Source organism: Daphnia pulex, chromosome 10 (assembly GCF_021134715.1).
Source record: "Daphnia pulex isolate KAP4 chromosome 10, ASM2113471v1".
NCBI classification, from domain to species: Eukaryota; Metazoa; Arthropoda; class Branchiopoda; order Diplostraca; family Daphniidae; genus Daphnia; species Daphnia pulex.
Window position 1 is genome coordinate 12,437,490 of NC_060026.1, and position 19,338 is coordinate 12,456,827.

The window sequence follows — 19,338 nt, forward strand, 5'->3', positions numbered from 1 at the left end:
GCTTGTAATGAAAAAATACTGTAATAGTCAGTCAATGACCACAAACGCAAATAAGACACATATTATTCGAATTTCTAAATATAATAAATCCCGTTGCTGCTTAAATCTCGCGTATTGAAGAATATTTTTATGTATTCGTATGGCTTTTATTATTTGCAAATAGTATACACTGATTAAAAAAATACACACTCCCTAATTCATTAGACACAAATAAACTCTCTTTCAATTTAAATTCAAAGCAATAAAAGTTACACACGTAAATCTGTTTTTTTTTTAATCCTTTATTGATTGACCCTGCTTCCAGGATATCTTTCAAAGCGACGCGACAATTTCTTCCTCCAACAAGAAACCCGTGAAATGAGTGTAATGTCCACCTGCATCATGCAACTGAATTCCTGTTGACATGTCATTAATTTCCATCCAGACTTGATCGTCTTTTTTCAAATTCAACGTCGACTGGACGGTCAACGGACTCCGTTGAAATAGAACGGTGTTACTATCTTCAACCCTTCCAGATGCAATACGCTCTCCGTTCAGATAAAGAGAAACTTCAAAATAAACGACGGACGTTGAAGCGGTAAAATCAGGCAGTCCTGTGAATGAGAAGAAATAAATTCCCGGTCTTGGAGCCGTGAATTTTCCCACGGTCAAATCCATGGCCTTTTCAGTGTTTATTATTTCATTTTCGAACGGAATTGGAATTCCAGTTGTACCGAAGTGATCGTTTTTTTGCACGTAGAAATAGGTGGGCGCTGATTTAATGTCAGCGTACCCGATCCATTTCTGTAAATCTACACAGAAAAAAACAACCATTTTTGGAAAACATCCTGTATACTACTATGACATTTTAAAAAAATAATGCTAACTACCTTCAGCGTTCATACTCGTAAAATTGCAATAAACGGTTTCTATTTGTTTCTTTCCTATAATCTGAAAGATTCCGTTCATTTTATAGCCGATTGTTTTGAGATCTGTGCAAGACTCGGGCATGTGTCCAATTTCTATAACGGCAGTCTCTTTCTCTAAAAAAAAAATAAAAAAAAAAAAAGATAAATAAAATATTTTTTTCCTGGTGCAGTCGAATAGTTTACAATAAGCTTCTTTAAAAAATTATTCGTCACCAAATTTTTGGGTCAATGACATGAGATTGGAATCAATTTCACCCACAGCCGTCTTTAAGTTTTCCAAGTCGAATTTGGTTGCTATTGATTGTTAGAAAATTTTTAATTTAAATTCATTAAATGCAACTTTATATATATATTTTTTAATTTGTAGCCTGCATTACCTTTCTCATTCAATTTAATTTGTATTTCATTCAAGTCCATTTCCCTTTGGGCAGCCAACTGTTCGAGTGCTCTTCTTATTCCCTTGAGTTGACCTTTTAAATTTAATTTGGCTATCTTATCGATAAATGAGCGACCAGCTGAATCTAAAGCGAACGAAGTGTCAGCTGCAATTCTAGCTGCATTGTGTTGCCGTGCTGTTTCGGCCTGGTACTCAAAGTAAGGAACGAGGTAAAAGGGGTTGTAGGTCGTCCAGCTAACAGCCGAAATTTGTGCGGATAACATGCATATGCTCACCCCAAGGACAGCGATGATTAGTTCAAACTAATCAATTTAATTGATATGCAGATAGAAGTAAGAGTAAGAAACAAATCAAAGGAACAGTTTGATAATAAAATTTAACAGGAAATAAACTTTGCTGTATGAAATAAACTACCTAGTATAATACTTACAATGCTCTTCATATTGCGTTGGTAATGGTTGGATACTGATAAGAATAATTTATTTTTATTTTGGCTGCTGGAAGTTGAATGTCACTGCGGTGGAAATGAACTGTTGACTGAACTCCTGAACACGCATCTTTTCTTTATGTAGCTTTGATTGTTCCGTGAGTTTTCCCGACGTCAATCACGTCCACTGCTGATTGATAGTAACGGAATTGCAAATTCTCCATTTTCGGAAAAAAGGAGAAGGAAAACTGTTTAGTACTCGCTAATCGCTAGCTTGGTTTTAAAAGAGATTGATTTTATGTCAAACATTGAAACATAAGATTACTATAAAAGGCCAGAATACGGAACAGGAATTTAGCTACTGTCTTTTGATTAATCAAGCCACGCGCGGAGAGTAGCAGCAGACCAAAAAGAACCAGAAGAAAGCATTTGGGCATACACCTTTAAAAAAAATAAGATGACGTAAACCTATTTTTTTATTGAACCATTTGGATAAATTATATTAAAATAAAACATTTAAAAAAGAAATAATAAATCAAAAATGGGAAAAACTCTATATTAATATTTGAAATAAATAAATCGGTGAATTAAATTCAATAAATTTTCAGTTGAAAACGTTTATTATCGTGGGTCGGTCGAATTCGATTTATTATGTAATTTTTTTTTTTTTATTTTCCCCAAAAACAAAGGTAACAAAATAAACGACTTGCTAGTTTATTTATTAACGTACCTGTTGGCTTTGACTTACATGTACTCATGTAGTCTGCATTCAAATTCAAACCGAAAATAATGTGGGCACTTCCCAATCATGCGCAACACCCTTAGGTATAACAGGTAAAATTTTTAAGTCATGGAAGTTGATGGGGACTGAAATTAATGAAACTATTATTTATTTATTTTTTAAATGGCCAATCAGCGTACAGCAAACTCTGTACGCTGATTGCCTGATTGGGCCATTTTGGACACAAATTTGATGGAAACGTGGATGTTAGACGGTTAGACTGCTCCATTAAGAAAAAAGTGATGATGGTCGGGAAATTATTATTACTATGTTGAGCCCATCAGTGGGGTTAGTCTTACGTGTGCGAATTTATTAACAATTTTAATTTTTATATTGCCTATACCTGTTTTAGTTTGATCAATTAGTCAATACCGCTTCTTCTCTGCCAAGTGCCAACTTGTCAATTGTCATCAAAATTATGTAGCAGACGAAACACCAAAGTAAACAACGTGTCATTTTCTTGCAGACTCGATTGTCAATTGCTGTCTAAATTTACGTTTCGCTATGTCTGAAGAGCAAGTAGTTAATATGATTTTCAACGAAGAAAAAGACGACGATGATGAAGATGAACCAGAACTGTCTCTGTCAACCCTTGCTGCCTTGAACGAATTTCTCTCAGAAAAGAAGGAAAGAGAAGAACGACTACGGTCAATTGCAGAATCAGCTGAAAAGGACAACAAAGTTCTCGACGAAGTTGTTTTAGAAGAAGATTGGGTAGGACTCTAGATATCTCATTAATTTATCGAGCGAATTATTGACATCAATATTTTAGCAACTCAGCCAATTTTGGTATGATGACCACACTTCCGCTGTTCTTGCCAGAGAAGCTTTGAGGCTAGCTGGTAGCGATGGACGGATTGCTTGTATATCTTGTCCAACTCTGTACAAAGAATTAAGAAAACTGAAACCTGAATCTGTCAAAGGTAATTATGTCCTTCAATCATGAGAGAACAGATGGTTATAATCCATTTCAATGTTTTAGCCCACCTCTTTGAATATGATACACGCTTTAGTGTGTATGGAGACGATTTTACCTTTTATGACTACCACTCTCCACTAGAAGTTCCAAGAGAGCTCGGTTCATCATTTGAAGTGGTAGTGGCTGACCCACCTTTCCTGAGCGAGGAATGTTTAACTAAAACTGCTCTGACTATGAGATACCTCTCCAAAGGTCCACTCATCCTTTGTACAGGTAGTTTAATCAGAAGAAAAATGATTTAATTTCACTTTGCTAACTATTGTACTGATTTAGGAAGTATTATGGAGGACTTGGCGGGTCGTTTGCTACAGCTCAAAATGTGTGCATTCCAACCAAAACACCGGAATAATCTCGCAAACGATTTTCGCTGCTATGCCAACTACGATTTTGATTCAGCATTAATCACTACTCATGAAACGTGATGAAGCATATTGATTATCACCTAAGTTTCTCGAAAGCTATTCAGAAACTGGCTCATACATTTTGAAATGACACAACACCAAGTGATAATAAAGTGAGAACGAATCACGATAAAGCCTCTTAGAAATCACTAGTCGTCCGCTGTACAGGCATTCTGTTTCTGAATTGTGGAATTCATAATAATCGCACTTGAAATAGGTTCCTCCCGCCCTGTGTGTAAATTCAAATTGCTCGTATTGCCAGCGGCATGCATACAGGCGAATGCAGAGTTATTTTAAATGCATCCAGTATAACTCATCATAGAAAATCACGAGTACCACGTAAGCTTTGGCGGTCTATTTACCTTAACTAATAAGGTTGTTTTTTCCTTGCCCCGGAAACAATTTCAAAAGAGGAAAGTTTAAAAAATACCTTTTACAGTTCTGTTTCCCAATTTATTCAATTGAATTTGACTATACCGCTATACCTTGAAGAAAAGACGCTGTTGGAGCTGTGAGAATTTGCGGGAACGTGAGTAAGTGAATGAGATCACGACGTAATTAGAGGTTTACTTTACCGTGCTTTCCGACCAATTTATTCTGGATGTTCTGAGTTCTGGGAAGCCTAAAATCACCGCGTGGAAGTGTTGACGAGAGTAAATTGCTTTGCAATTAGCTGACAATGTCCGAAAACCTAGCTATATATAAGAACCCGTTGCTTAGACAGTCGGTGCACACCGAGAATTCCTTTGGTCGGAGATACACGACATGCAATCCCATCTTTTCAGGTAATGAGAATGCACTTACATGTAAAATTATACGAATTTTAAATTTAAGTTACTTCCGTTTTTTGCATGAAGGTATCTATTGGGCCCGATTATTTTGTCGGCTTTTCCGGACGCTTTATTTCACCAGCCTCTTCATCTGCCACGGCAGGGACAATTTATTCCGTTATTGCCTTACGGTTCGCCACTTCATGTCCTACTTAATAACCAGCCACGTTACCACGAATATGCCGAAGACGATACGATTCATTTAAGAACTTCATATTTGTTTGTAAGAACAATTATTCAAATGGCACGATGCAATTGAACTATAAATAATGTTTGCTATTTTCTTTTTTTAGAATGACAATCAGAATGACCAACAACAGGAAGAAATTGACGTCAGAAGTCGAAACAAAAACGGAATGGCGAATGAATATCCGGACGCTCAACTAAGAATAAACAGCCTCCAACGTTTTCTATTTGGCGGAAGTAATACTAATCCTTTCTGGAAGACAGCAACTTACACTTCGGTAGCATCACTAAGCGTGACAAGTGTACAGAATTGTATTCCGTCCTGGTTATTTGTTGGTGGCAGTTCTACTAATCCCTGTCGTCGCAAGAAGCGTGAATTCCCATCAGAAGATGCTTTGCAATTCCCCATCGATCCTTCAGAACGTCAACGGTAAGCAGAAAATAAATTCCCAACAACAAAATGAGAAGTCGTAATGAATAAAATTTTCAATTATCTTAATAGATTAACCGTAACGGCACTTCCTTCTATGGATCTGTTAATGCGAAACAATGGTCAACCTCGAACTACCATAGTATCTTCTAAAGATGAAGTAATTCCGAATGAAGATGGGCAGGAGCGACAGGACTTGGATAAGGAGAATCGACTTTTCTACAAGTTTGTGGCATCTACAACAGCTTTCTCTTATATATTTTCAACCTTCTTTTTCACTCGAACGATAAGGCCTGTAGCAAATAATTACCAAGTGTTGTGTATGCCGGATGGCTACGTTGTTTGCAGTTAGTTAGAGTGCGTTGCTTTAAGACGACACATCCATTTTGTTTCCTTGTTGTTGTTGATGACCTCAAACTTAATCAACCATAGCAGTTTTTATCCCATTAAAATGCTCTTTACTTGTTTGTTTACTATAACATGTGAAATACGTAGTTCCAATTACCAGTCGTTGTGTTTTAACCAAAGAAGTAAATTATTTCGGCTAGATTCGAAAAAATTCTGGAAGAAACAACATTGAACATTTTTATAGCCACAAGGGTCCCCTCGTCCGCTTCCCCAGAACTATTGTATTATAATAAACAACCTGGCAACCGTGAACAACATATTTGCGCAATTTTTTACAATCAGGACATTTTTATCGTCCCTTGGGCACAACTCGATAGAAAGCGTTTGGGGTATTTTGAATCTGAAACATTGAATGTCTATTTTTTCTTTCATCTAATTTTGTTGACAGATATTTTAATTGACAAATCAAGTTTTCGAAGGAATGGTAAAAATTTGCGTGTTTCAATAACCATGACGTTATAGTTTGTCCGTTGATAAATCTAAACTAGGGTCTCTCATCATCAGGAACGTCAGATTTATGGCAGCCGCAGGTTCCTAACAGAAATGGAGGAATTAACTAAAGAAAATTGTCATATCATTTATTTTACTTAATAACGATGAATTAATCACAATCCTGTACATACCACAGGTTTGAAGATTCCCGCCTTCACAGCCTCTCAAATCGCACAAATTTTCGCCTCTGAAATGTGGCAAAGGTACGCCGTTCCAGTAATAAGGATCGTTATTGGTCATCCATTCTGGAGTCGTGTTTCCGTTGTTTCTCAGCCAAACTAAATTACGCCAGCTATCCATATGCTTATCCGGTGATCCTAAATCAAACGTTCCCTTTTGGTGACCGAATCAATTTGATTTCAATTTTCCTGCCACGGACATTACCTGGATTGCGGTAATCTTCAAAGTAGCAACAAGTTCCCGAGCCGCCATCATCGTGATAAGTTCCTTGACGCAACTTTCCGACGTACGAAATAGGATGTGTCGACTCGAACACTTCATAGCGGCCTGGATTACGAGTGTACCAGCCTTCGTGTTGATAGAAAATGACACGATCCACTTGGCTGCCGTTCAAAACCTAAATTGAAATGGACCGGCTCCAATTTCTGAGCATGACACCCTTTCAAACTGGCGATTTAATCACCTTGACTACATAACGTCCCCAGTTGACATCGTCTCCAGGATCTCCCGGTAACATAGGGCAGTCATCTTTGTAGCCGTAAAAGAACCAATAAGAAAAGATCATGTTATTGTTTTCACACTCGTCAGCTTCGTAATAAGCCGGGATACGCCCATCCAAAATGCTGATATAATCCATGTTGCAAACCTAGGATTCAAACAAATCCCATAAATGATTGGCTGGAAAGGTTACCAGGATGGAATACATTACTCTTCCAGTGAATCCATTTTGACGGAGGCGGAAATAATCCTCGGCGCTACTGGGAAGGCATTGGCCGAGTGTATCGCCGGATTTAGAATCAAAACGGAGCCGTGGAGCGTACTGAACGACTAAATCGTGAAGTTCATGCACTTCATCCTTTACACATTCTTAAAAAAAAAAATCAATAGGTTATTCAATTTTAAACAAATTTATGCGATCTGTGAAACTACCTGATGCCTTGAAAAAGACCAAGGCAACGGAAAAAAGCAGTGCCCACTTAATGAACATCTTTCAGATTCCACAAACGAGTGCTGCGCAACACGAAAAGCTCAGCACCTTTTTATTAATTTCTGTAACGCTATAAAAAACCCGGGAAACGGATAACATCTCAAATTGATTTATAGCCAAGGATTTAATTAAGCGCGCTGTATGGATTTATATAGAGAAGCCGAATATGCGGAAGGATTAACCAATTTCATTTATTGCCTAATGTGACAGGTACTCTGACCCTTAACTATTAAACGACTGATAAGTCTAAGTAACGACACGAAATGTTCAACGGTCGCGCGTGATTCAAAGTGCGACTCCAAAAATGTAAAACGATCAAGGTCTTTTGCCATTACGTCTGCTTTATCTCGAAACTCGATAGTCTAGACTTTTGTTTGTTTATGTCACGAATAACTTATAAAACAAAAAAGTGAAAGTAATCGTTAGACTGTTGTTTTTGTTTGTTCTTTTGACCCAGGAAACATTTATTGGAAATAATGATTGAACGTGCGTCACTATGCAGTGCGTCCGGGGAAAGAGGTAATACATCAATTAAAAGCCTCCCACTCTCGAAAGTCATATCTCTTGTGTGTTATTAGTATTTGATCCATTCGTCAAAAACGGAGTTTTTTTTCTAAACTTTGATTTCGTTCCTAAGGTGCAGTATTCGGTTACATAGATACTCGGGTTCCACGCGGACTTGTTGATATTTTGTTTAAACAGCTATTAAAGATATTTTGAAAGAAATTATGTCTCTTCAAGCGTCCGCTGGATTCAATATTTGCTAAGTTGGGGCCATTCGTAAACGTCTGGCAGTGCTGATTTATCGTCGTATGTAAAATCGTACAGCTGGGCTTTGATGAAAGCTTCCTTGTCGGCCGGTTCCGGATAAGTTGAAGCTAGTCCTGAATAACGGGACATAATTTTGTGAGTCAATGAAGGAGAAAATCGTTCAAAGTAAAAGAGAACATTTACCGTTTTTGTACGCATGTTCAGCGATGTAGGCAGCAATAGCTATCGAGCACTCCTGGATTGTTCCTAGAGGAGGGTAGAGACGGCCTTCTGCCAAATCTTGTTCAGACACTCGGTTGGCAAGAGCCTGTATAATTAGAAATAAGATGGTAAAGGAGATTGCCTAGCTATCGTTAATGGAGTGAAAGCACCTCGGCAGCCATGAGGAAGATGTCGTCCTTAATGTGATGGATGCCGGTGGTGATGACGGCCAGCGCCACGCCGGGGAAAATGTAGGCATTGTTACCCTGACCAGGGTAGAAGGTCTGGCCGTTGTAGGTTACAGGCAGGAAAGGAGAACCGCTGGCAAAAATAGCTTTTCCCTGAAAGAAGCAATCAATTTCAAATGGATTGGTAATTTTGTTTTTCAAGGAAAACACTTTCATTACGTCAGTATATTTGTAAGCGTCTTCGGCCGTGCACTCGGCTTTGCTAGTCGGGTTGCTGAGAGCAAAGATGACTGGGCGATCGTTAAATGAGGCCATATCTTTGATGATTTCGGTAGTGAAGGCTCCGCCGATGGCGGCCGCTCCAATCAGCACCGAGGGTTTAATCTTCTTGACAACGTCGCTCAAGTGTCTCATAGGAGGATGGTCTTGGGCGAATTCCTTCTTGTGACCAGAGATACCACCTTCTGGCCGATCCTTGACCAACAGACCCTTAGAGTCGACCAACCAAATCTTCTTCAAAGCTTCTTCGTGCGGCACTCCTTCTTTCTCCAGAGCCATGACGATCAGCTGGGCGATACCAATCGAAGCCTAAAGGAAAAAACAATCCATTAGTCTAAACAATTTCCTTGATTACACGAATTATCCGAAAGTTGGTTTACCTCTCCGGCTCCTTGGAAGAGGAAAGTGTTTTCTGCTAATTTGGTTTTGGTTAGGCGAAGGGAAGCCAACAAACCAGCCACAGCCACCGAAGCGGTGCCTTGAATATCGTCGTTGAAAGTCAGATATTTGTTGCGGTACTTTTCAAGGAAGCGGAAGGCGTTGTGGTTGCCGAAATCTTCAAACTGGATCAAAGTATTTTGGCCGTAACGGTGTACAACGGCTGTCATGAACTCGTCAATCAACTCGTCATAAGCATCTCCGGTGACTCTCTTCTGTCTCAATCCGATGTAGAGCGGATCATCCAGCAGTTCCTGAATTTTAAACAGACCGTATAAACCCCAAGTTTGAATTAGAATAATTCTTTTTAAAATTAAAAATATACCTGAGTATTGGTGCCAACGTCCAGGACAATTGGGAGACACTGGTGAGGTTTAATTCCGGCCAGAGCGGTGTAAAGGGCCAATTTACCGACCGGAATGCCCATACCGTAAGCTCCCAAATCTCCAAGTCCCAAAATTCGCTCACCGTCAGTGACGACAATGGCGCGGACATCTTCTTCGGGCCAGTTACGCAACATGCTGTAAATGTGTCCCTTATCGTGAATGGAGATAAATAGACCGCGAGGGCGACGATAGATGACACCGAATTTCTGACAGGCCAGACCAACCGTCGGGGTGTAAACGATGGGCATCATGTCCTCGACATTCTCGGAGAGAATACGATAAAACAAGCGCTCGTTACGATCCTGTAATTTAGAGAAGGACAAATTAAGGACAAATTACGTCATAGAACATAAGGGAGGGTGGAAAAAGGAGGTCAGCGCACCTGCAAGCCCATGAGGTAAATGTATTTGTTGAGATCCTCCGAATAGCGCTTGAGGTTAGTCAAGCAAAGTTCAACCTGTTCTTCCTGGGTCTTGAACCTGGGCGGAATCAGTCCATGGATGCCCAACGCTTGCCTCTCGGCCAAAGTGAAAGCCATGCCCTGAAGAAAGAACCAATTAAAGATTTGTTTTTTTTAACTTTGATTTCATTTTGTTTGATCTAGTTACTTTGTTGAGACGAGGATCTCGGATGTAGTCGATGCCACGGACCATGGAAGGGCAAACGTTGTCGTGATTCCTGCCCTTGAAATCGCTGTGAAAGAAAGTCCGCTGTCCCAGACGATCCATGGCTTGTTGGTGATTTTTGTCCGTCATGGCGAAATAGGATTGCAAAGATGCTAGGAGTCGCACACCACCGGGCTGAGCGCTGCAACTGCCGCTACTCGAGTGTCTGAAATTGAAAGATGGTCGGATTAAACTCGGGGCAGTCGTACAACTGGCAAACAAGTCAATCACCGCAGAGACGGTTATCAATTGATGGATGTGGTTTCAACACCAACTTTTAATAGATTACGGTTTGTTTTTTAACGGCCCAAATTTCTGCTTTGAACGGTCGTAATGATCACATCCAAGGACAGTCTGGACAGACTAGAGGTGATGTAAGCCAAATACACAAACCGGACCGAACGACGCCTGCGCCGATGCCCTTGGACTCTCGTTCGATACTCCTCATGCTCTTTTACCCTACACGTGCAAAGCCCATATGAGCGTTGCTAAAGATAGACGGAATAAACCGGATAAAAAAGAAACGGAAACGAACAACGCCACCACCCACACAGCAGGTAGCTTTTTTAGAAAGTGCTTAAAAATATTAAAAATGTTATGATATAGGTCGGACACGAGGAAAAATAATTTCATCGAGACATTTCAATTATGCAGGAGACGCGCTCATTGGGAGATCACGATCGAACGATCGAGACGAAACCGGTGTCATCTATCGGAGTCCCGTGATATTACAAGCAAAATCTGGATAGAAGCCAGTTTGCAACACACAAACAGCTGATTTCTTTGTGTTAAAAAATTGAATGATTTTGCTATTTCGAGATCTTAATAAACATTTTCTGGGTATACCAAAATGGTAGACATTGGGCAATAGGGAGTGGGAAGTATACGTATCAGTTTCGGACCATTCTAAGAATAACTTACGTAAGCGTTCGTAGAGGAAGACTAAACATAACGACTCAATAATATTCAACCGAGTCGAAATAGTGGAAAAAAAGATGATAAATTGAAACTGAAAACGCACTACACACACACAGAAATCACGAGAATCACAGCTGGATATTGCACACGCGGCTACCCCTCGGCTTCTCACGGTCTTCACTGACCGTTCAAGGTGGGAAAATAATGAACTTTGTGAGTTTTGTGTTGGATTATCGGGAGAGAAAGGAAAGGGCTGCTCAAATGGTCGAAAATGGGATGACAAAAAAGAAAAAGGAGGTGGGATCCGAGCAACTGGCGCCATTTCTGCGTCTGCGCGCCAATCGGTGCAGTCCATACCTCTCAAATTGTCTCTAGCAGACGAACCCGATCCACGTGACTTTTTATGCGATTTGCCAGGTGAAGCACATGCACACAAATTAATCCAACCAATATTTCGACCACACACCAAAAAGACTAAAAGTTGAGTGAGTAAAGTCTGATCGACGACTGGGAAACATTTCCGAGACTTTCCCTAAACAATTGGTGAAAGCGAAAAAATTCCCTCAAAACGTTGATGAAGCGAATTTAGTGCAGTTTCCACGAAGCCCAAAGAAGTGGTGGCCCCGGGCCTTTTTAATAGGGCGTGTGTTTGGTGAGCCAGAGAACCGCGTGACTTGTGTGACGTCACGGACGAGCCTCCTCGTCCAAATTTAGGACACCCGTTGAGGGTGGTGGATTCCAACTTTTTCCCGACCGAAGAAAAGAAAAAAAGGAAATTCGTATCCAATTTTCTCCCACCCACCATTGCACGAGAAAACAAACAAACGAACATGTCAAACAACGTTACAACGAGACCCTGTATAACGGCTGTAATGGGTAAGTCAGCCATTTTGAATATCAAACAAATCTTTTTTTCTTGATTGGGTTATTGTTTTTCCTCTGTTCGCATTTCGATCAAACGAGTTTTATTCCTTTTTTTTTGTTTTACTCACAACGTGAATTGAATGTGACACAATTGGATGACGACGAGGCTCTGAAGTAGGCAGATCACGATCAAAAGACCTTTGAGATTAACAGGCCAGAACATTCGGCCTCACACTAAAAGTGTCACTTCGATTCACGTAGCGAAAACGGCCCTGTACTAGTAAACTACTGCGTAGATGATTGCCATATCTTTGAGCGGGCTTATAGTTTACGTAATATGTGTGTCATCCTATCGCCGTTTCGATTTCCTGAGTGGGTAATTAGGTTAGCCGCTAGATGGCTCGAGCGTTCCACTTTCCCTTTTTCCCGGAAATTTTCAAAAATCCTGCCCCTCTGTCGATAAATAATCGAATCCATGTGAAGATGATGGCGCCGATCAACGATCGAGAGGACGCAATAATCCCCGCCCCTCATTCCATTCCTCGCGTGGTGCAATAAGCTTCGGGACTACTCCTTTCCGAGAAAAATTTTCGGGCGGATGAGATGAGATTTTCAACGTCTGCCAGTTGCACCCCCTCCACTCTCGCCGACCCCAAAAGAAATGAATAACAAGAAAATAAAAATAGGAAACTTGTATTTTTGTTTCCTCCAATAGCGTCGGACTGAAATGAAATATCGACGTCGAACGAGGGTCTGCAAGCAATCAACTCGTCTGATTGGAGTCTTATGATCTAATCACAGGGCGTTGATTGAACCATTCGAATTCCCCTCCGAAAACGATCGATCCCATAGTGTTTAAGGGTCGAGATAAAATACAAGAAAACGGAAATGTGTTTTTCTCAAGAATTTGACTCACGGCGATGTTGATGAGGTGGTGGAGCTCGTCTGATGTTGGTGTTTGATCCGGCCGTAGCAGGTGGCAACTGAGACGGTGTTGCCCATGTTCCAGCTCGACTTTTTAGTTACTGGTTCGTTTGCCACAATCTTTTGAACAGAAAGTTGCTGCTGCTGCCGACTGCTGGCCTAGCTGGAGCGATTCTTTCCTTTTTGTTTTCTCTTGTGCCGGATGAATCGACCGTCATTAAACGGCCTCCCCCCCCCAAAAAGAAAAGTAGGTACAAATAATAATAGGGACAACTAACAGTGTCTCCCCAATCAGTCATCCGTTGAATCATTCATTTTCTTTTTATACTATATCTATACATGCGCTCGATTGTCGATATCCAATTGAACCCGTTTTGGGGCCTTGCCATTGCGGAAGCGAATAGAATCCTCTCGGTTTGAAAGCTACAAGAAAAACGAATGAATTATTAAGACGAATGGTAATATCTTGACTGCAGTGTCTCATGACAAGTAACCTTCTCCGTATATCTATCTAATGATTATGCGGTGGCAGTTGTAGGACTTTTGGGTTGGGTCTTCTATACATAATCACGAACTGGGACCCTGATTATCAGAGCGTGATGAAGGCCTCTGCAGGAGAGAGAGACCTAAAAACCCGGAATATTTTTGTGTGTGTTCTTTTTTTATTATTTCGTTCGTCTCGGTTGTATGTAGTCAAGCGGGAGCGGGGGAACACACACACATCACGTTCACCGTAAGCTCATTAGCGACTTTTTTTTTTAGCTTAAAAGGTTTCCCCCCTGTCTCCGTTCTCTCTTCTCTTGTGTATGATCCGGATTTTCACGAATTTCCCTTTTTGGTTTTGTTGTTGTCTTCGCCGTTCCTTCTGTTCCTTCCGCCCATTTTGAGCCATTATTTTATTAGACATTCTTTGTATTTCTTTTTTGTGCACAGCTACTCTATTTATGGCTTTATTCTTTTAGAAAATGTCTGAAACTACTGGTATTTCTCTTATTTACTAAAATGTCCAAAGTTGTTTGTTTATCTAATGAAATGGAATGCTCACATTGGGGGACGATGTGGAAAAAAGGCCTCCTCAATCCGGTCGTAATCCGGACGAAACAAGAAAAGCCGAAACAACATTTTTTGGGAGAGAACAAGTTGTTGTTGTTGTTGTTGTTGTGGCTCCCAAAAAATCGTTTACGAGGAACTGTAAAAAAAGGGGGGAATTGAAAATGAATCGAAGTGAAATCTGTTCAAAAATAGAAGTCATCACCATATCGATCGACACGTCAATCGATAAAAGATCGTCGTCTTTTTCGCCACTATTCTTTTCAGCTTTTTCTTGTTTGTTTGTTTTTGTCTTTTTTTTCCCATTTCTTACCCTGCCACATTTTGTTGTCTCGACGAGATTGAAATAGGCGCCATCTCATCCCTCACACGCGCGCGATAATCAAATCCTATTTCCGAAATTGTTCTCCAACATTTTCACGCACAAAAGGAAAGGAGAAGGACGACAGACAAGAAAAGAAATCTGCTCTGCTCTGGCTGGCTGGCTGGCTGCTGTTGGTTTCATTCGCATTGATTTCTTGCTATTCCTATTATTATATATCTCCGACGTCGTCGACCCTCCCTCCCGCAGACAACAAGAAAAGAATCAAACAAGAGAGAGAAAGAGCCAGGGACAAAGATCTTGATAAATATTGAGGAAGGAACTGAACTGCAAACTCGAACTCTTCGTCCAGAGCCTTGCTCTTCTCCGGTCCTCTCTCCACCCAGACGCTACACACAACTGTCAAGTGTGTGTGTGTGTGTGTGTGTGTTTGAAGGGTTAGCGTTGAACCACTCGAGAGCCACCCACACACACATGGGGGAGAGAGACCCACCTCCACTTTCGGTCCACTTTTTCTCTTCAGAATTTTTTTTTTGTTTCAATTTTTAGAAGAGAAAAAAAAATTTAATTGAAAACTGTTTTTTTTATTTGTGTAGTGGTAGCGTGAGAGGACTCGTGCGTGATGGTCTTAACCGTAGACAAAAAAAAAATGCAAAACATTTTTTGAATAGAAAATGACTGGGTGGCGCCCTGGGATTTTGCTCGACCGCGGGAGGAACAAACCCAAACGATCGTGTTGATAGAACAGGGAGAGAAGGGCGTCATACCGCCCTCCAAACATCGACCTTATTGTCTGTTCAAGTTGGGGAAACATTTTTTGGCGTTTTATATAACTCTCGGAGGCTGATGATTTGCCCAGCAAGAAAAATAATAAAAGAAAAACTAAATTATTTGGTGCGCTCTATTTTTGGGGGGTTTCTTTTCGGGGTTCGGTAGCAGCCAGTCACGTACGAAACTTATTTCACCTCATCAGACATGAGATTTTTCTTTCAATCTGTTCAATCTTTGATTCTGTCGTCATCCGATTTTCTTTTCTAAATCATTTATTGAAATTTTTTTCATATTTTTTTGAATTTCCCGCTCTCGTTTTTATTCTCTCGAAAATAACTTTTTGCTTTCGATTGTTCAATTATTCAGCCGTTTGAGAAAGGGAGAGAGCGACTTATGTATAGGACCGCTATGTAAATAAACATCGGGGGCCATAGGGAAACAAAACTGGGAGATGACGTGAATAATCGATGATATTTTTCATGCATCATCGTCATGAGCTAGTAGAGAGTGGCCTCCTCTTATTCTTCCGTCGTCCATAATCTAACAGCCAAGATTGTTTTGCCAACGTGATGGAAATAAAAGTTTCTGGTCGGAGCGGATCAATGTCACTCGCCGCAGACGAAAAAATTGAAAATCAAGTGCCATTTCTTCCTTTTTTCACTCGACCCATTTGGAAAATGGTCGGACCTGGAAAAAGTACAGACGATCGCGATTTTCTTTCTTTCTCTCCTTTTTTTTTACGTTCCTTCTTTCAGACTAGACGATGGCAAACGCAAGTCGAAAAAAGGCGCTGATTCGTTCGTGATGGACTTGGCCATGCAAAGAAATGGCTGACGATCGATTCAGTTCAGCCCGGCAGCATTTAACTTACAAGACAGTTTTTGAGTCTGAAAAAGGAAGAAATGCGTTTCACCCTTTTTTTGTCGTGTAAAATTTATTTCCTCGATTTAACACGGCCCACGGTAAAGGAAAGGAAAGAAAAAAGAAATTCAAAAAAATCCAATTTTCCCGCTCTTTTCTCTTGTCGCGTTCCATTTGACCGCGCGGTGGACGGCGACGTGTGACACACTTTTCTCTACACGACGATCCCATGATCCCGTCGAACCCCCCACCATTTCTTTTTTCACTTTTCAAAAAAATAAAAAATAAAGGAGCTGAGCCACAAATTCTTGGCCAAGCTTTCGGGATCGATTATCGTCCGTGTGCGCCCAACAACATACGGAACGATGCGATAAGAAGACAAAGTTGGGTCGATTGGGTTGAAAAAAAAAAATAAACCAGCCGTCGATTTTTTTACTTTTTACCAAAAATGATCCGAATGAACTAACGGCGTTATCGTTTGATATTCAGAAAAGCCCAGCAGTCCATCCATCACTCGATTGGCGGGATCAACGTTTTTAAACAGCTTTTATGTGCGGGTTGGTGGTGGTCTACCAGCAGTCGAGATTCTGTTGATGGAAACAAGTTGCGCCATCAGAGTTTCAGAGCAGCCCGTCCATCATATTTCATTCATCGTTGGAATATACATATTCCAGGTCGCACTGTTCATTTGTAGCCTCCCCCTCTCTCTCACGAAAACTCCCACGTAGATTTAGTGGAAGGGACTTTTAGCTAATGGAATATTCACGACAGTTGAACTCAATCAGCAGCCTGCTATAAATATATCGTCGTTGTCGGTTGCCGCTGTTGGTTGAGCAGGCCCAAAAGATTTTTTCCGAGAGGGTCAAAATCATTGGTGAGGGGATTTCTTCCTTCCCTATGGATATTATGATATGGATTTTGTGAGCCAATTACACTTGAATTACTTACTCCTCCTCCTCCTCTTCCTCGCATTTAATCTCATAAAATACGGTGCGTCATCGGGCAAAGCGATGGAAAGTGGCGGTTGGTCTTTGACTAAACTCCCGCAGAGAGTCACTGTATTATATACTCTGCTCTCTGCTCTCTGCTCTTTATCCCACATCGTCGCAACGGTCAATACTTTTGCCTTTTTTTATTTCTGGCGTTCGCCCGCCAGCGGTGATGTGACACACACACCGTACATGTACTAGCTCACGTTTATATAACGCGGTCATTATGCACGAGGGTTTCCCCACTAAAAGAAAAACTTTCTTTACGGTTCAAAAAAAAAAATTCTTCCGTCGCCGTAATAATTTCCCTCAGACTACTCTTGTCCCCGTGTACTATAGTTTTACTTTATACCACCTAATAAAACACACACACACACACTCCACGGTCTCTCGTCACCTACGTGCATGTGTGGATCAAACTTTTCTACTTTTTTTGCACACGGATAAAGTTGATTTTTCTTTTATTTTCTGTTATCCGGTTTTGGTGGTGGAAAAAAGAAAGAGGATCTGCTACGGTAACAATCTCTCGGCTCAACTTTTTCGATCTGACGAACCGAAAAGAAAACGAACGTGATGCGAAATCGATTCCCGACCGACTTTGCCGGCCTCCCGCCATCTCCTTCCAATTGGTAATCTCATCCTCGGTCGGATTTGATTTTTTTTTTTTCAGTTTGCGGATGCGGAAGTCGCTAGAAATGAAAGGACCGTCAACGGCGCGCATAAATAGTATATTGCTCTCCATCTCTCCCTCCCTAGAAAATGGTGCTAGATTCTTTGATGTGTGTGTGTTTCTCTTTTTCGTCCAGGAGCCAATAAGTTTTTCTCAAAAGTCTGTCGTCAGCTGGGCTTGCTGCTGCTGGATGGATGGATGGTTGGATGACGATGTTACTACCACACAGCAGTTGTGTGTGTGTGTGTCTGGTGCGGTGCTATGTGTTTTGTTATGTCCGCTCTAGTGGCTTATTCCACATACCAACTACTAGCAACTCTTTTTCTATACACACAAAGACTCTCCGTACCGTTTAGTCTTTTCCTTCCTTTTATCTTTTCCTTTCGTCGTGTTTTTTTCTCGTCTTTACTTCCTTCCACCCCCCCAACATGATGCCAGGTTCCCTTCCTCCTTATTTTTTTTTTTTTCGGTACAATCCGAAAAGCGAGTGCGGAAGTTGTACAGTAGAGAGCACCGGTTCCGGCAATTTTTGTGTGTGCTACTCGTATTCAGTTTGTATAGAAAACTACTATGCCAAGTTGATTTTCAGCTCCTAGTTTCATAATGATATTCCGTTCGGGAACTTGACATTCAATTTTAAGAGAGGGAGATCATTTTTTGAAAAATAAAGGGCGGCAAAATTTGAATTTTTTTTTTTTTCAAATTGCAAATGGCGTTGTAAGAAGTCGAATGGAACTGTGCGGATGGGGACTTGTATTATATGAGAGCGGCTTATACATGGGAGGGGCGGAGGCTTCCCCCCCCCCCACTCTTTGGGTGGGAAGAAGAAGAAGAAGAAAAAAAGGGGGGGAAGAAATGAGGAGTAGGAAGAGGAGGGAAACAAACGACGCGTCGGGAGAACGCCAGTCGATCACGGCACTCTGCACCGGCCAGACGTGTGCCACAGGCGGCCTCCCTTCTCAACCAGTGCACCTCTCCACCCCATCAAAACCGAATATTTCAAAAAAATAAAAAAATCCCGCGATTGTTTTTTTTTTCTCTCCCGTTTTGAATAACACGAGACGATAAAAAAACAACAACACGACCCTCCTATGAGGGCTGTTGCCACCTCCCGTGACCGGTGAATTTGACACAGTGTCGTGATTTTTTTATTTTCATTTTCAGTGTCGTGATATTTTCGCACAAAACAAAATCATTTTTTGTTGTTGTTTATCTTCCCCCCACGCGACGAAAATATCTCCGATGCCGAAAATAAGGTGAGTTTCTCCAATCAATTTTCTTATAAGAAGAAAAGATGAAAGTGGGGGGAGGGTGTCTTGACTTTGGGTGCGAAAGGGGCAGCAGCCAAAAGGCTATTAGAAAATAAGAGAAAAATAAAAGATGGAGAGAAAGTCTCTAAGCGAATGATAATAATAAGAAGGGGGTCGAGTGGTTCTCGACTGATAGCGACATATATATAGAGAGAGAGGGGGTATTTAGCGAGACGATAGATACAGATAGGTTCTATTAACCCAAAGTCGACGACATCGCAGAGCTTAGACTTTTTCTTTCTTTCTTTTTTCCGCCATCCTCTTCCCACTCTTTTCCTCCACCTTCTTATCTTATTTCTTTTCTAGTGGCACATATCTATGGCG

General features: G+C 40.9%; 5 protein-coding genes and 1 long non-coding RNA gene across 16 annotated transcripts in view; 3 read left to right on the forward strand and 3 right to left on the reverse strand.

Moving 5' to 3' along the window:
• Window positions 1-114: 114 nt before the first annotated feature.
• LOC124205948 lies at window positions 115-2,191 on the reverse strand. Its single transcript, XM_046603550.1, has 5 exons — window positions 1,736-2,191; window positions 1,286-1,607; window positions 1,122-1,202; window positions 870-1,022; window positions 115-791 (listed from the first exon to the last, which is right to left on the reverse strand). The coding sequence occupies exons 1-5, from the start codon at window positions 1,745-1,747 to the stop codon at window positions 313-315; spliced, it is 1,047 nt and encodes a 348-aa protein (XP_046459506.1). The 5' UTR covers window positions 1,748-2,191; the 3' UTR covers window positions 115-312.
• Window positions 2,192-2,927: 736 nt separating this feature from the next.
• On the forward strand, window positions 2,928-8,213 carry LOC124205950 (EEF1A lysine methyltransferase 1-like). Of its 5 annotated transcripts, XR_006879515.1 has the most exons (10): window positions 2,928-3,227; window positions 3,286-3,436; window positions 3,496-3,705; window positions 3,766-4,006; window positions 4,111-4,426; window positions 4,505-4,678; window positions 4,751-4,946; window positions 5,017-5,339; window positions 5,412-7,546; window positions 7,618-8,213. XR_006879515.1 is itself a non-coding variant. In XM_046603553.1 (4 exons), the coding sequence occupies exons 1-4, from the start codon at window positions 3,018-3,020 to the stop codon at window positions 3,912-3,914; spliced, it is 720 nt and encodes a 239-aa protein (XP_046459509.1). In that variant the 5' UTR covers window positions 2,928-3,017; the 3' UTR covers window positions 3,915-4,023. The 5 variants fall into 5 exon arrangements, 1 of the variants encoding a protein (XP_046459509.1); XR_006879514.1 differs by lacking the exons at window positions 2,928-3,227; window positions 3,286-3,436; window positions 3,496-3,705 and having other exon boundaries at window positions 3,984-4,006; window positions 7,618-7,992; XR_006879512.1 differs by lacking the exons at window positions 2,928-3,227; window positions 3,286-3,436; window positions 3,496-3,705 and having other exon boundaries at window positions 3,984-4,006; window positions 4,111-4,678; window positions 7,618-7,992.
• On the reverse strand, window positions 6,080-7,478 carry LOC124205949. Its single transcript, XM_046603551.1, has 6 exons — window positions 7,350-7,478; window positions 7,129-7,286; window positions 6,883-7,065; window positions 6,624-6,816; window positions 6,371-6,556; window positions 6,080-6,281 (listed from the first exon to the last, which is right to left on the reverse strand). Exons 1-6 carry the CDS (start codon window positions 7,405-7,407, stop codon window positions 6,232-6,234), a joined length of 828 nt encoding a protein of 275 aa, XP_046459507.1. The 5' UTR covers window positions 7,408-7,478; the 3' UTR covers window positions 6,080-6,231.
• Window positions 7,841-13,192, reverse strand: LOC124205946 (NADP-dependent malic enzyme-like). 6 transcript variants are annotated; one of them, XM_046603545.1, is made up of 9 exons: window positions 13,034-13,192; window positions 10,279-10,501; window positions 10,053-10,211; window positions 9,610-9,972; window positions 9,227-9,538; window positions 8,787-9,155; window positions 8,550-8,720; window positions 8,362-8,485; window positions 7,841-8,291 (listed from the first exon to the last, which is right to left on the reverse strand). In XM_046603545.1, the coding sequence occupies exons 1-9, from the start codon at window positions 13,117-13,119 to the stop codon at window positions 8,161-8,163; spliced, it is 1,938 nt and encodes a 645-aa protein (XP_046459501.1). In that variant the 5' UTR covers window positions 13,120-13,192; the 3' UTR covers window positions 7,841-8,160. The 6 variants fall into 6 exon arrangements, with proteins under 6 accessions (XP_046459501.1, XP_046459499.1, XP_046459504.1 ...); XM_046603543.1 differs by lacking the exon at window positions 13,034-13,192 and adding an exon at window positions 12,246-12,449; XM_046603548.1 differs by lacking the exon at window positions 13,034-13,192 and adding an exon at window positions 11,611-11,631.
• Window positions 10,801-11,178, forward strand: LOC124205951. Its single transcript, XR_006879516.1, has 2 exons — window positions 10,801-10,892; window positions 10,990-11,178. It is a non-coding gene; the product is annotated as an uncharacterized LOC124205951 (long non-coding RNA).
• LOC124205943 overlaps window positions 11,636-19,338 on the forward strand; it is a 45,074-nt gene continuing 37,371 nt past the window's right edge. Inside the window, exon 1 of one of the 2 annotated variants that reach the window (XM_046603539.1) lies at window positions 11,636-12,129. The gene's annotated coding sequence lies outside the window, so the exon portion shown is untranslated. Of the gene's footprint in view, window positions 12,130-18,575; window positions 18,961-19,338 lie in introns of those variants that run through there. The other variant, XM_046603540.1, reaches the window with a different exon arrangement.